General features: G+C 56.0%; 1 protein-coding gene across 2 annotated transcripts in view; it reads left to right on the top strand.

Moving 5' to 3' along the window:
* Positions 1-15,493, top strand: part of KIRREL3 (kirre like nephrin family adhesion molecule 3) — a 535,215-nt gene that overhangs the window by 504,214 nt on the left and 15,508 nt on the right. For both annotated transcript variants that reach the window (XM_023645119.2, XM_023645117.2), the window contains exons 8-12: positions 2,436-2,541; positions 7,866-8,014; positions 9,416-9,543; positions 10,659-10,785; positions 14,570-14,670. In XM_023645119.2, the coding sequence (XP_023500887.1) occupies positions 2,436-2,541; positions 7,866-8,014; positions 9,416-9,543; positions 10,659-10,785; positions 14,570-14,670 (611 nt within the window). The remainder of the gene's footprint in view (positions 1-2,435; positions 2,542-7,865; positions 8,015-9,415; positions 9,544-10,658; positions 10,786-14,569; positions 14,671-15,493) is intronic.

Here is a 15,493-nt window from a genome sequence, read left to right as displayed (position 1 = left end):
AAGTTCTGCAGTGGGTTTCTAGATTCTATCAACTGGCACCATCACTTCCTCAAATAGCTGAATTGAGGCACTCCCCTCCACCTGCCAGTATGGAATTTTATAATGTGAGCACATGGGTCAGCCCTGCATTTGGATCCAGGTGGCAATTACCAAATGCCTATGCCTCTGGATCTGCTTCTCCAGCCCACGGGGAGGAGCAAGCTCCTCCCTGGGTCTCCAAGTCTATGGAACCCACAGACGCCCAGCCTAGCTGGCCAGCCCTGCATGGAAAAAAAGCTGGGACTCTGATTAGATCGGCCCTGGAAGCTGGTGGTCCTTGGCTGGGTAGGCCAGGATGCACCCAGCTGATGAGCAGCAGCTGGGGAGAAGCTGCAGGATTCTAGGGATGGGAGCTCTCCCGGGAGTTGGGAAGAGAGCTCTCGTGGCTAGTCCCTGCCGTATGCATCTTTGTAACCACTTGAACCACTTTAAAAACAAGATCGAGATCACTGAAATACCTGTCACTTCCCTGGTGATTCTCCAAGAGAAGGCAGGCAAGCTGGCTGCCCCAGGATCGTGGTCCCCCTCAGGAACTGGGAGTTAACGTGGGAGGGCGGGCCCCTAGCACAGTCGGCCACCTGCTGCTCAGGAACCAGAGTTCTCCCCCCCCCCACCTCCGATATCTTCACAGGCTGTCTGCAGAAACCAGCGAGCCCCTGTGGGCCACCTCCCAGGCCCAGCCCCCGTGCCCCAGCAATGGGAGGGGAGGCACAGCCCAGCCTGAGCGCCAGCAGGGTGTGGGGGGGCCAGGTGGTCAAATGATCCCAACTCTGGGGTGGGCTTGTCTCAGTCCACAGCTGAGGGGCTGTGCGTATGACTCTGAGTGTCTCAGGATGCCCCCTGTCATGTCAGCCAGAAGCAGAGCCTGGCAGAGTAGAATCTTGCCCGCCTCATGACTGCCCTTCACACGTACCCAGAGGGGTCAGCATCTTTCTCGATGGTCTCTGAGAAACCGGCTTCTTTACTTCTTTTTCTGAAAATGGGCTGAACCCCTAGAAAGTCTTCATTACTTTCCAGCAATTTGCTCGCTTATTGCTGAGGACTGACCAGAAGATGTGGCCCAGGGACCTGGCTAGGCCATGGGAACCAAGCTGCCCTCTTAACTCAGCCTAGAGTTGAACTGCAGCCAGACCTCCAGACCATGAGGAGAGAGATGGGCACTGGTTGTCATCTCCCCTCCCCTGGAGCGGGGTGCCTGGGGGTGCCAAGTCTCGCCGTGCATGCCCAGGAGCACGGATGTTATCGGCTTTTAGAGAAGGTCCCGAGCCAATTTCCCCTGTGCTCAAGAGGGCAGGCTGCCTCGAGGCCTTTCTCCACCTCTCTCTCTGCTGTATTTCCACCTTTATGTCTCTCAGCGTCTGTTTCTCCCTATCTCTTCTCTCTATTCCTCATTATTTTCTTTGGTCCTTCTCCCCAACACCCTGCCGTCTTCTGTCTCCATCTGCTTGGTCTCCCTTGGTCTTTTTGCTTTAAGTCTGAAGTCTTTGACTATGTGTCTCTGTGATTAGGTCAGTTTCTCTGTGTGTCTCTTTCTGTCTCTCTGTTTCTCTATGTTTCTCTGTCTCTTTTTCTTATTCTTCCTCTGTGTTTCTCAATCTCTCTCTCTGCCTCTGTCTGTCTCTCTCTGTCTCTCTGTCTCTGGTCTCCATGTCTCTCTCCTATGTAGGTATCTCTCTACCTGCTTCCTATCCCTTCTGTCTCTATGTCTCTGTTTCCTGTCTTCCTTTCTCTCTCCCTCTCTCTGATTTCCTGTCTCCTTCACCTCCCACCATTTAGCTCTTCAGAGCTTGGCTTCTCATCATGTTGAATGAGAAAGACGAGCCCAGCCTGGGGAGCCGCAGGCTGGGTGACACCAGTCAGGACTCAGCAGAGATGATTAGGCTGATGAAAGGGTGTAAATGCCACTTTCAAGCTAACGGATGCACTAGAACCTTTACATGAAGAGATATGAAATGACATTTCAAAGGCAGAGAGTTTGTATTTAAATGGGCTTAGTGTCCACCCTCCCCCTCATGCCCCCTGCATCTCCTCTTCCCACTTCTCCTTTCTGAAGTGTTCTGCTCTCCCTAAAAGCTGGAAGATAGGCAGCATGCTCCTGGGGGCCCAAGCTTCCTTGCTGGCTGTTCATTTAAACACCAGGCCTTGACTCCACAGAGCGAGCCTGACCCCACCACCAGGACTGCCTGAAGCTGGCACCTCCATGGAGTGGGGGAGCCCCTTGCTAAGGCTCCCAACTTTCTGGGGACCACAGGGGCGGTGGCTGCTCCGAGGGTCCCTAGGTCGTAGAATCTCTGGCCTTTACCCTCCATATTACCCAGGGGGTCTTCCTGCCCCACGCATTCCCAAAACCACGGACAGAGCTCCCCAGTCTACAGGGGGATCTCTTCTCTCTGCAGACCCCCCACTTGTCAACCTGTCGGTGGAACCACAGCCAGTGCTGGAGGACAATGTTGTCACATTCCACTGCTCTGCAAAGGCCAACCCGGCTGTCACCCAGTACAGGTAAGAGTCCCTGTTGAGGAGGCATGGCCTGGCCACTGGACCCCTCTGCACCCCTGCCTGTTACTGGGGTGTCACTTGTGGTCCTGGGCATCCAGTACAGAGCTTGGGTCACTGTGGGTACCCAAGATCCCCTCCCTTCCCCACACACCCCTCCCCCTTCAACCTCCCCCAACTCCCCCCTCCACCCACCCAGCCAGGTAGACTCCCTCCCCTTCATGCACACAAACACTCCCTTTCCGGAGGCAGTAGGTATCACCTCTTCTGTTTGAGTGGCTTGTTTACCCCTATTTCTGAAAAGAGTGATTGAGGCTCAGGAAGAAAGTTAAAACAACCAGAAGAACCAGTAGGATCAGAACCTGGATTCTAGCCATGTGCTCACCAAACTGTTGACCTGGGCAGGGTAGGATTTCTGGGACGGCCACCCTGCCCAGCGACGCCAGGATCATTCATACCCACGGCCCCTGTGCAGCCTTGCTCACAACACTGATAAAAAGCATCACTGCTTTTTACGTGCTTCTCTTCCTTGTTGACTGAGCTTCTTGAAGGCAAGAACTGCAGTTTAGTCACGTATAGCTCTCAGCATGGCGCACAGTGTGTGGCCTGTACTAGGTACTCCATAATGTGGGCTGACTGACTGGATAAACACACAGAGCGGCTCCTCTGGGTACCTTCCTGCCTGTGCGCATCACTGCACAAGATTTCCAGAGACGAATGACCTCAGAGGGTTTCAAGGGCAGACTCAGACCCTCGCCTCCCTTACAGGCTGTGGAACTAGCCAAGGCCCTAATTCTGCCCCATCCCTTTCCACTATCCCAGACCTGATGGAGGAGCCCAGAGGTCACCCTGCCATGGAGACGGGTTATTAAGCTGCAGCATCAGCCAGTGCCAGAGATGCCAATGGTCCCAGGCTAGGAAATAAGCCGGCCAGTGGGAGGGGAGGACAGGGAAGACAAGAGGCAGTGCCACCCAGAGGGCAGAATGAGAGGAAATGGGCCAGAGAGGCAGCCAGAGATTCAGGTTGGACATAAGGAGGAGCTCCCTGCAGTGCAGATAATTAAACAACACTGGAACCAGAAACCCAGGAAAGACACAGAATCTTTATCCTTGAGGATGCTTTAAAAGAGATGAAAACCCATCTGCCCTGTCCAATTTAGCCGTTCACTGGGTTAGAGGCAGGAGAAAGATCAGACGACCTCCAGGCTTCGTGGAGTCGTGCAGCCCAGCAAGTCCTGGGCAGGTCTGGTTTGGCCAGGACCTGGCATCTGTCTAAAAGTGACTAAAGATGCAGAAGGAGACCCCTGAGGAGACTCTCTTTCTCATCTGTGAGGCCCGGCTCCTCTTGACAAGGTCGGCTTCTCTCTGCTGTCTGCTCCAAGCTTTCCGCTCACCATCCTCAACACCAGGTACCCTGTGCCCAGACATACTTCTAATGCTGAGCAGCCCTTCACTCCCACAGACCACCAGGAAGGCTTATTGGAGCCCACAGACCAGAGCATACAACTTCCCACTTCCATTACTCTTCGCTGCCAGGCTCCAGTCATCTGAGGACCTAGCGATGGGAGGGCCGGGCAGAGGGCAGGTCCTGGCTCCCGGACCTAGCTACATCCCCTCCCACACCTGCCTTCTGACGGGGACAGGGGGCAAACATCAAGAAACCAGGCTGCTGGGCCTGATCCCCAGGGTCACCACCCTCAAAAAGCAGAACAACAATGATGGTGGGAATAATAAGGGATGAATCTACACAGGGGGAGGTCATCACAAAGCAAACATGGCACGATATTAACAACCGGCAAATCCAGTGAAGGGAGTATGGCAACTAATTGGACTATTCTTGCAACTTTTCTATAATTTCAAAGGGTGTTTTTTTCAAACTAAAAAGTTAATAAATAAAGAAACAAACAAGCACAGAACGTGCAGGTTTCCTTAGGCTGTGGGTATCCTGTGGTTTCTCTCATCTCCCTCCCACCCTGCTGCTCACAGCCACAGGCCAGCCCCTCACACCCAGAGGAGTTGCGAGGTATGGGCTGGGCAGAGGTGCACATTTTCTTACTCATCACCTTCCCTCGTGGCCTTCTGATTAGCCAAAGCCCCTGGAAACGCTTCCGCCCAGATCAGGCCCCCTCCAGAAGTCCAGAGGCTTCTGGGAGCTCTTCTGGCCACTAAGAAAATGTGGGAGAGCCAGGGTTACCTGGGAAGGTGGAGGGGCGAGCAGCCGCGGAGAGAGGAGGCAGCCGGCCTGCACCCACCTCACTGCCTCAGCCCCCTCGCTTTGGTAGGGTCTCCCCCAGCAGGCAAATGGTCCTTCTAGATGCAGCGTGGGGATCCAAGAGGACAACGCTTAAGCAATTCCCAACACAGCGTACATTGATTTTTCCCTCCTGACACTGACAAGCTCACAGGGATCTTTGTTTCTTGCTTGCACTGTCTTGATTGCTTCCTCCCTGTTTCACAGGAGAGGCTGTGATCTGGGAAACTAGAGATAGCCCTCCTCCACCACAGCCCAGAAAGGGGACATGGGTGGCCATGGGAGTGCATCCAGTTGGGCTAGCCGTAGCTTTGGCTGCCCCGCTGCACCCGGGCCCGGGTGAGCAGAACGGCCCGGGTGAGCAGAACGGCCTGGGTGAGCGGAACAAGCCCGAGCACACCATGAAGTGCTCCTCCCCACCGGCTTCTCCTACTCTCCTCTGAGGCTCCCTCGGGGCCCCAGCAGGTACCGGGAGCAGGGACCACTGCCCAGTGTGAAACACGGGGCTATCTCAGGACAGCCTGTCGGCTGTGACATGCCAGGCCTCCTGATCCTGCGATATAAATAATTAATCCTCTTACATTGGCTCAGGCCAAATTAGACATTAATTGGGAAAGGCTTAATCTGACTCCTTTCCAAGGGCTGGGAGAGGTAGTGAAAGCCACAATGGAGGCAGGGGGCCCAGGGTGGCTAGGGTAAGGGGACAAATTGGAAGGAGGAGGAGGAAGTGAAGCCCAATGCAGGGGAGTAGACAGAAGAGATGGGAGAGGGTGGACTTGCCCTCTGGGCCACCCTTGATCCTGTAGCCAGCTGCTTGAATGAGTGCTTGGAGCTTCTGGAAGGGATCCCCACAGAGGGGTTCTTTGGTGTGGGAGGGGGATAAAGGAAGAAAAAGACTAGCTGAGTGAGATCTGAACAGGGCATTCTTGGGATGTCCCAAAAAGGCCTTGGTCTTGGGCACCTGAGGGCCCAACCCCCACAGCCGGCTCCTGTCCACGACCCTGGGGGAAGATAGTGTAGGAATTCTCCTGCTCCCCGCTCTGCCTCTAAGGTGGGGACAGAACCTAGGGAGCTAAGGGCAGCAGCTGCACAGACAGGCAGGATCTGACAGTGCTGCTCTGCTGGGGACAAGAAAGCTGTTGGCCAGCCATCCCTTGGGATCCCAGGCCTGCGGGAGCCCCGGCAGTTCTCTTGAGCTCCTCAGGGCCGAGCGGGTAGAGCTTCCACCCTCGACAACTTCCACTGTGAGAGGCCCCAGATGGAGAGGGGAGAAAGCCGCATTTTCTCCAGGAGCCTCTCCAGGGATGAAAGAGGACTGCCCATCGGAACCCGCGGGCCGGGCCCACACCCGCCCCCAGCCCAGCATCTGGTGCTGTGAGCAGCCAGGAGCAGGGACCCAGGCAGACTGGGAGGGGCTCGCCCTGCCCTCCTCCCAGGCCAGCTGGCCTCCCCCCGCATCCGCCACCTGACCTCCCGCTACAGCAGGTGGAAGGAGTGGAGGTTGGACACAGATCCCCAACTGTGTGTATGTCTGGACTAAATTAATCCACCTCAGGCAGGGGTGGGCCTGACTATTAAGTCCGGTCATTAAATTAAAGTTCGAGATTGAAATGATTCATGAATAACTCATACTGGTTTGTTGGGAAGCTCCTTAAGCTCTCAGGGAGCTATGGTTTGCTCTGCTGTTAGACTATAATTGTTATTATTAATCGTGTTCTTAATAATTACCCGATATTAATTCACAATAATAACCACATGGTGCCAGCCTGGGTGCTCTGCATGATGCTGAGAGATGGCCGTCTCTTGGGGCTGGACAGGCCAGACTGAGCAGGACGCTAATGGAGGGAAGGGCAGGAGATGGTCCAGGAAAGGCTCTGGGAACACAGGCAGGGCCAGGAGGGAAGCTGTGGTTACAGGGAGCCATGGTCACGGGGTAACGGTCGTGGGGGCTGAGGAAACTCTCCAGCTGTGGTAAAGACATACACCCTGAAATAGGCTTGAATTGTAGTAGGAGAAGCCTGGCTGGAAGTTCGTGATTTAAAAAAAAAATGTGTTGTCCACAATAGGATTAAACCAGGGAAGCAATGAACTCTCTCTCCTTGGGGATCTGTAAGGAAATCCCCCACCCTCGGCCATGCACACGCACCCTGGGGCTCCCAGCACAGCCCCACAGATAAGAGGCTGCCTGGTCACTGCTCCCATGGAGTGATCGCCACCCCAAAGCCAGGAACAAGACGGGCCTGAGGTTTACTGGCTGCTCCCGTCTAGTGGTACCCATCGGGCAGGTGGCTGATGAAAGCAATCAGCACAGCCTTCTTCCCGCCGTCCTGCAAGCTAGGACTGATGGGCCAAGCCCTCTGAGGAGTGAAGCCAGGGTACAAGGGTGGGAGCTGGGCAGGAAAAAGAGCAGTGCCATGCCCCAAAATAGAGGGCTGAAAGGGCTTTCAGGGAGAGAGGGGGCATCATGCAGGGACCCACCTTGGAGACAGGAGTCAGGACAAGAGAGCTGAGAGAGCTGGCCAATGGGAGGGAGGGGCAGTCAGGACCACTGGCTAACACTTCTCCATCACTTTCTTGCCTTCTCTGGAAATTAAGCCTCCTGGAGCCTCATTTCCCTGTGTGCGTGTGTGTACACATGTGCATGCGTGTGAGCATAAGTGTACATGCATGGGCATGTGCCATTAGATCTTGGCCTCTGAGGTCATGGAGTCAGCCTCCTTCTTTTCCAACATGGCCCAGGATGGGGCCCCCAGTAGAACTCAGAGCAAGACGGCCACGCTGTCTGGGACTGACAGTTGGGTTATCCATTGCCTCGCCGGAAGAGTCAACCCACCTCTGCAGAATAACCTGCTTGTCAAGTGCCACTGACTGCCTGGTGACTCATGGACCAAAGCTCACCGTCTCCACCACCAACTCCTCCCCTGGCCCCAGAAGTAGCCCCTCTGTGGAGATTTCCCCTGACGGACCATGCCAGGTCCTGTGGGATGGATGCATCCAGCCCCCCGTGAGAAATTCCCCTGGGTGGGAGGGCCACCCTTGCTGTTGGAGGTCCACACCAGCCTTGGGACCTGTGTTGCAGGTGGGCCAAGAGGGGCCAGATCATCAAGGAAGCATCTGGAGAAGTGTATCGGACCACCGTGGACTACACGTACTTCTCAGAGCCTGTCTCCTGTGAGGTCACCAATGCCCTGGGCAGCACCAACATCAGCCGCACAGTCGATGTCTACTGTGAGTGCAGCTGGTGGGGGCTCCCTGGGGAGCGGGCACTGGGCTGGTCTCTGCTCAGGGCCAGAGGGCCCGTTGCTGACCCATTGCACACAACATAACCAGGCCTCACAGGCTCCTGAGGCTGCACACCTTACAAAACTTCCTCGTGTGGTGTTTTGTGTCTTTCTGGACCCTCGTTACAACCTGGGGAGGCAGGAACTAGCACGTCCACCACCAAGATGAGTGGTGGAGGCCTGAGGTCACACAGCAAGTAAGTGGCAGAATGAGAATAGAGACCAGGCTCTGAGCGAATCCACTGCCCGATAGCCCTCGCTGCCTCCCGTTAGGGGCTGGCATACAACACCTTCCTCCCTGGTGGCCTGGTGGGGACCCACAGGGAGCTGGCCCATTGCTGATGGGCCCCTGGATGAGTTCACAGCGCCAAGCATTAGCTTGTCTACTGCCCGTCACAGTTTTAAAAGCACTTTTACAAAGTTTCTTTATATCTGTCCCCTCCACTCGCTCCCAACAGCCTCAACAGAAAGTGCCGTTACTCCCTTTTTACATGGAAGGCGTAATCCGGGTCTCCTGACCCCGAATTTTACGCTCTTCTGCTCCCTGAAAGCAGCTCTCTGCACACCCTCGGGTCCCCGCGCCTGAAATTCCACCGCTGCCCCGCTCTGGGGACCCAGGCTCGGTCTGCAGGAGGCTCCAGTTACAGGCAGCTTCGGGGGAAGGCTGGACAGAGCCTCACTAACGCTCACCGACACTCAGCAGGGGCGTGGGAACCAACCAAGGGCAGGTCTACTTCAGTGGGGCTGAAAAAGAGGCTGGGTGGGGCTGGAATAGAGGATAGCCTGAGAGCAGAGAGACCTGGCCTCCCCCACTCCTTGTCTCAGAGGCCCTCGGAGGGCCCGGGAGGGCTCAGGGAGCTGGCCAGGTGCACGGGGTAACTCGATTCCAGGTCACAAAGCTGAGGCCTCTAGGAGGAGGGTGGTTGACCCAAAGGCCAGCACATGAAGATCCCAAGGCCCAAGATTTCTGGGGCAGGAGGAAGGCCCCTCTGCCCACACAGTGGAGTGGGGGCTTCCTGGGACCAGGACAGAGGGATGGGGATGAGAAAGCCCTGGCGGCAAATCCAGGTGGAAATGGCACCAGGGCACCTTTTTCCTGAGGTTGTGCTGCCTGCGTCTGCGGTGGGCCCAGGGGAGGCTGGGCTCCCGGGAAGGGAGTCTCTTTCTTACTGCCCGAATCCCACTCCAGACCCCAGGCCCAGCCTGGGCAGAGCACTGAAATGCAAAGGAATGGGCTGGAGTGGACTGAGGTGGCATAGGTACCAGCTGCCCCCTTCCTCCAAGCGTGGGAGGGTCCCCAGAGCTCCCAGCCCACCAGAGCCCTGTCTCCTCCTTCTTCCCATCACAGTTGGGCCCAGGATGACCACGGAGCCCCAGTCCCTGCTTGTGGATCTGGGCTCCGATGCTGTCTTCAGCTGCGCCTGGACAGGCAACCCATCTCTGACCATCGTCTGGATGAAGCGGGGCTCCGGTGTGGTAAGTCCGCACTCAGACTCCAAAGGGCCTCTGGCAGGGGTGGGGGGACCATGGGCCCTGAGTCGGGGGAACTGCCTTCCAGGGCCTGTCTCACTCTGAGATTGGAGGTATATCCTCCAGTGTGAGCTGAAGGAAGAAGGATCCCAAAAAGAGAAGAGGGAACCCCAGGTATCTGCATGTACCCCTTGGCCCTAACCACACCAGCCTTTGCAGCTTTGCCCCGTCAGGAGCCTGATGAGAAAAGCAAGGGGTCACCAATATGCTGGAAGTAATGAGCCACTGGAAAGGCTTTTCAACTCTCCCTAAATAGCTAAGTTACCCTTTAGCTCTTGGGTTAAGCTTTGCTTCCTGCTTGTGTTCCTCTTAGAATGTGTGTGTTCTTTAGTGTGCATGAGAGTTTGTCAGACATCCCTCCCCTCAGGAAGACTGGTGAGAGCCTCGAGCAGGACAGGACGGGGAGAGGCAGAAGGACTCTGACCCCTGTGAGGCCTACTCCGTGCCAGATGCTGCCCTGCCCTCTGAGCGTCACTACCCTGTTGTTGGGATAAGGAAACAGCATCAGAGAAGATAGTAACTGCCCAAGGCTACCAGGTGGATGCTGCTGAAGGCAGGATCCAAACTCAGAGCTAGCTAATGCCAAAGTCTGCTTTCTTTTCATGATCCCAAACCACATCCCAGAGGGATCCTGAAAACAACTCGGAAAAGACAGGTCCGGGGACCCTCAGAGAAGTTCAGCTGTAGGATAATTTCACCCATGGCCAGACTCTTAGAGGTTGGTTGGCAGCCCCTCCCTGTATGAGAAAGCCTCAGGGGCCACAGCCAGGGAGTCCTCCTCCTCCTCCCATGCTCATCCCCCCAATACGCCCACCCCTTAGGGCTGCCGCTAGGATGTAGCATCTTCAGCTATAGAGAGTCCTCTGTGCTGTGGCCTCTCCCCCGACAGCTCACCAGGCTCACTGTGTAATGAAACGTTCTGCCTGCTACCCCACCCCTGGTTTTTACTGAGACGCTAGAGACATGTCACTCACCTCCAGGCATGCCTCTCAGCCCTTCAGTTCTGAGGGACAGAGGGCCTGCCCCTAGTCTTCACGTCCCATCCTCCCTGATTCTCCTAGGTCCTGAGCAATGAAAAGACCCTGACCCTCAAAACCGTCCGCCAGGAGGATGCTGGGAAGTATGTGTGCCGAGCTGTGGTGCCCCGGGTGGGAGCCGGGGAGCGAGAGGTGACGCTGACTGTCAATGGTAAGTCCTCCACTCGTACCAGGGCAGCGCGGGGAGAGGCACCCAAGGCATCTTGGTCCCAGGCATTGCCCCAAAGGGGCTGTTGTTGTTTCTGGCCTTGCTACCACCTCCAACTATGGGTCCATGGCAACTTCATCCAGCTCCTCGAGTCCATGTCAGAGCCCAGCCCTGAGGAGAGGAAGGACCTGGCTAGTTTTCTGGTCACCTCCTTCTTCCTTTGTTACTTCTAAGGGGTCTCAGCCCTGAGAATGGTCTCTGATGAATTTTATCCTGGGCAAGAAAAAAAGTCAGAGGGCCACAGAGCAGCCAGCATAGATCCCATAGCTACCTTTTGACCTTGACCTTGGCCCTGGTGGGGAATTTAAGGGAGCATCTCTGTGACTCCTGGTCGGCCTTTTCCCATCGCATTAGAGCCGCTCAACCAGGAAGACCTGTCACCACCCCCAGGAGACCAAGTGTTCAGGGGGCCCCTTGAGGGCAGGGAATGTGTCTTACTCTGTATAAAAAAAATTACACAGGAGAGTGTTTTCACATCTCTCCAAGAACACAGTGAGAGTTACTAGATGAGTGTTACCTGAAACATTCAGAGGATGGGGCATCGGGCCAGGCCCGGATGATGGGATGTGTAAGGTCACGGAGAAGCAAGAAGCCTGGGGTACCAGGACAGAAATTCCTGTCTCTGCCGTGAAATGTGCCGGGCCGTGGCCGGCACCCCGGGCTGCTGAGCCGAGAGGGTGAGAAACGCCACAGCGAAGTCCCTCTGCCACTTCCAAACTTCACTCTGCTGGGTTTTCGGGTTCCCTTTTTGAGCCCCCTGCCCCCACACAGCCTTTCCCAGATCAAAGCCCCAAGGCTCTGAGCCCCAGCAGGAATCCAGCCCCACATTTGTAGGGCCTCTGGGTTTGTAGGGCCCGATCTGCCCCAGATCAGGGGCCCAGAGAAGGGCTGAGCGGAATTCTAGAAATTTGGCCTGCCGGCTTCCTCTGAACCCAGGAAGCCACCCACTGACGCCTCATCTACTCTCCTCCTTTGCTAGAAAACTAATACCAGCTTGGTGCTGCCTGAGCCACCCCTCTGTGCTGTCCCCAGTAAGCAGCACCTGCATCTATTTCCTTCCCTCTCCCCCTCCCCAAGGGTTGAGGCAGCCCCAGAGGACAGGTGACTCTACAGGGGCCCGGAGAGCTCACAGGCCACCTGTCCTGGGCAGAACCCTGACTCAGGAGCCTCCCCGCCTTTCCCGGGTGTCCCCAGGACACCACCAATACCCTGGCACTGCAGGGCTAAAAATAACAGCATCTGATGGTGCCTCCGTATATCCATGGCAACACAGGCTGCAGCCTTCTCCTGCCGCTTGGGGTCTGACACTGGGCTCGAGCGCCAGGTCCTGGTGAAGTCAGCCGCCTCCCGGCCCGGAGAGGGCACTGGGCAGCCAGCTCTGTCCCCTGGCCCCATGGCCAGCCGGGATGGGGACCCTCAGACTCACACGTGGCCTCCAGGGTCCCCAAGCCTGAAGCTTTTAAATGAGCATCCTCGTTTCTGGGAAAAACGGGGTGGATAAAGGAAGGACTGACATTCCGTTCTCTTTAGACATCCAGGCATTTCCCAACAGGGATTTAAAGTGGCTTCTTGAGGAGGGAATGCACACCGAGAGGGACATTTCTCTTGGATTGGACGCCCAGCCTGGGCCCTGGCGTCTACCCAGAGTTTAATCTGCACCCTCAGGGTCCATCCTTCTGGGCGGACCCTCCAATCCTTCCAGCACAAGCTCCCCTAGGTTGCCAGAAAGAGAAACGCCCAAGGGATTGGAGTGAAGAAGCAAGGAGGCTGTTCGTTTGTTTCTGCTGAACTAGGGTCCTCTCAGGCTGAAGCAGGGGGTGGATTGAGTGGCCAGGGAAAAGGAGCCTGCCACCCCACATGGGAGTGGAACTGTCTGTGCGGGCGTCTAGAGAACAGCTGGAGGGACGGCGAAGCCCTTCGGAGAGGGGCCTGGCCTGGGCTGAAGGGATCGGACGTCGTGAAAGGACCCAGAATGAGATGGGGTTCTCAACAAACCAACCCAGCCAGCAGACAGCTGCTGGCTGCTGCCCACCGGGCAATAAACTGGCCCAGATCTCAGTGACGTGGCTCAAACCTGGCACCCGCAGGAAGGGGGAGGTACACATACCTCTGCTGCACTGGGACTCCTCAGTCCCGTCCACCTTTATCCTGATTTCTGCTTTCTTTTATGAAGCCCTTAAACATGTACGCATTTGCCTGATCGCTTTAGAACGCCTGAGAGCCCCCCAGGGAATCCTCGCTCCTGGGTAGTGGAGGAGAAAAGGTTTGATGGCATCGTCACTTTCAGCCCAGCGGCAAAACAAAGCCCTCCCAGTTCCTCGGACATCAAGCCCTCCCCGTGCTGGGCCGAGGGATTCTTGGAGCAAAGCAAGCCCACTGTTACAGCCTCCTCTGGAGGATCCCCACATCTGCCCCACTCAGCTCCCAGCCATTTGCCATCCTCTACCTCTGTCTCCTGTACCTTTTTTCCCCTTGGCTGAGAGCTACTCATAGAAATGCAGATCTGTTTTAATTAAGGTGGCTAATAAACAGCAATTATGTTTGCAGCGATTTTTGTTTGGTTCCCAGCATAATTTTGCCTGTCGTCCAGATCCCGCCCTAGCTATAGCTCTCTTTCCTCTCCTTCCTGCAACCTAAGCCCCAACCTTCACCCCTGGGATTGGGAAGGGGGCACGAGGGTCTCCATCCCCACACCACTCGCTTCAGCTGCCCAGCCCAGCCAGGAAGTTAGCTGAGCGAATGGCTGAACTCGCCGCTCCTCCATCCCCTTTCACTGCCAGGTGGGCATACACAGGCAAGATTTAGGTTAGATATAAGGCAGAACTGGACAAAGCACTGTTGGACTTCTGGTTCCAGGTGCACTCTCTAGGCCGTCCGGTGCACTCTCTAGGCCATCCGATGCAGTAAATGAGGCAGGTACTACTGGAGACATCCATAGACACCTCACACACACACTCGTACATGCATGCGCGCACGCACACAGACTGCATGGGATAAGGTCGGGGTCAGCTCCGGAGCCGTGGCTTCCCCGGGGCCGTCTGGGTGTGCACGTGGAGGCAGGCAAGGCAATGAACTCCAGGATCTCCCGAGACATATGTGAGATGAAGGCTATGAACATGCCCAGCGCATTTCACCTGTCCAGGGTGGGATCACCCCTTGGAAGAAGAACATCACCATTTAGTTTTCTCTTCCTCCCCGTTAGCCCAACCCTGCTGAGGACACCCGGTTTGTTAGGCAAGCGCGCCCTCTACGGCAGATCTGAGAAAATGTCTTGAAATGGAACAGCTGGCTAAGGCGGAGGTGACATTACTTAGCACCATACACCCGTCCTCCCCAACACCTCCCCGACTCCCTTCTCAGGTTTAGCGCCTCCTTCACAAAGCTTTCCCCATCGGCCAGGTAGGATTCTCGCTCCTCTGAAGTCGGTTAGCACTTCATCTGTGTGCCTCCTGTGCTGGGAACTCTCACCGCCTCCTGTTACGGTTCCGTATGTCTTCTGGGCATCCTGACGTAGAAGTCTTCGCTCCTGATCCCTGGAGAGCTTTATGACTGAATGCGCAATTTATCTTTGAGTCCCATGCCTTGCACTTTACCTTACACATACAGGCCCTCAGTAAATGTTTGCTGATGATTGAATTAATGAATAAACTTCTGAACCCACCCAAGAGGGGCCCAGCCGGGCACCTGCCCTTCCCAAATCCCTGAAGTGATGCTGTCTCCCCAACAGGACCCCCCATCATCTCCAGCACCCAGACCCAGCATGCCCTCCACGGAGAGAAGGGCCAGATCAAGTGCTTCATCCGGAGCACGCCGCCACCGGACCGCATTGTGAGTGCTTGCAGGTGGGGAGGGGAGGGGAGGGGGCACGGTCATCTCGGCCCACAGCTGTGCCACCACAGGGCCAGTAGGTGTACGCCTCTGAGCTTCCTTTCCCCAGTGGGGAAAATTAGACCCACCTTGTCTCTTTTGGAAAGGCATCGTGAAGACAATCACAGGCAGCCTCCTTTCTCAGAACAGGCTGAGCCCCAGGGTTCATCGGCAGGTGTATTTAACTCCGCTCTGCTGGTCAGCCGTGAGCTAACATGAATGCTTCTGACCGAATTCTGCATCCTGGGAGCAGAGGGGCAAGTGAGGGCAGCAGGAGGAAAAGATAGACGGGGTACAAGGCCAGTCTTTGGCAAAATCCTACCCAGAATCCAGTTTATAGTTGGCAACTCCTTTCTGCGCATCCCTGAGTCCTCCTCTATGGACCTCCGCTGCCTTGCCATCCATGGAGAGCCCTCCCCCATTTATCAAGTCTTCCCCTCTAAAAACAGCACTCTGCTCTCCCTCCCTTCCTCAAAACTCTCAGCCCCGCAATGCAGCGAAGGCAATGGGCAGAGTTTTCACACTTAGCCCTCCCCAGTGTCTGCATTTGTAAAAGCAAGGGCCTTCCATCCAAGTCCATCTGAGACTGGTGGAAGCCCAAGCATGAAAACAAAGAGAGGTGAGTGTTTTCTAGCATTACTGGGGGGCAGATATTATTTTTAGTAAGCCCCCATGCCTAGGAGAGTCCTGCCGGCAGACTGCCCGGCTGGCTTCACAGGGCGGGTCTACCCTCTCACAGTGCAGGGTGCCAGGGAGGGTGTGGGGGCACACGCTGAAAACCTGT

The sequence above is a fragment of the Equus caballus genome, chromosome 7 (genome assembly GCF_041296265.1).
Source record: "Equus caballus isolate H_3958 breed thoroughbred chromosome 7, TB-T2T, whole genome shotgun sequence".
Taxonomy (NCBI): Eukaryota; Metazoa; Chordata; class Mammalia; order Perissodactyla; family Equidae; genus Equus; species Equus caballus.
Note: the sequence above shows the minus strand (reverse complement) of the source record. Positions and strands in the feature narration are given on the sequence as shown.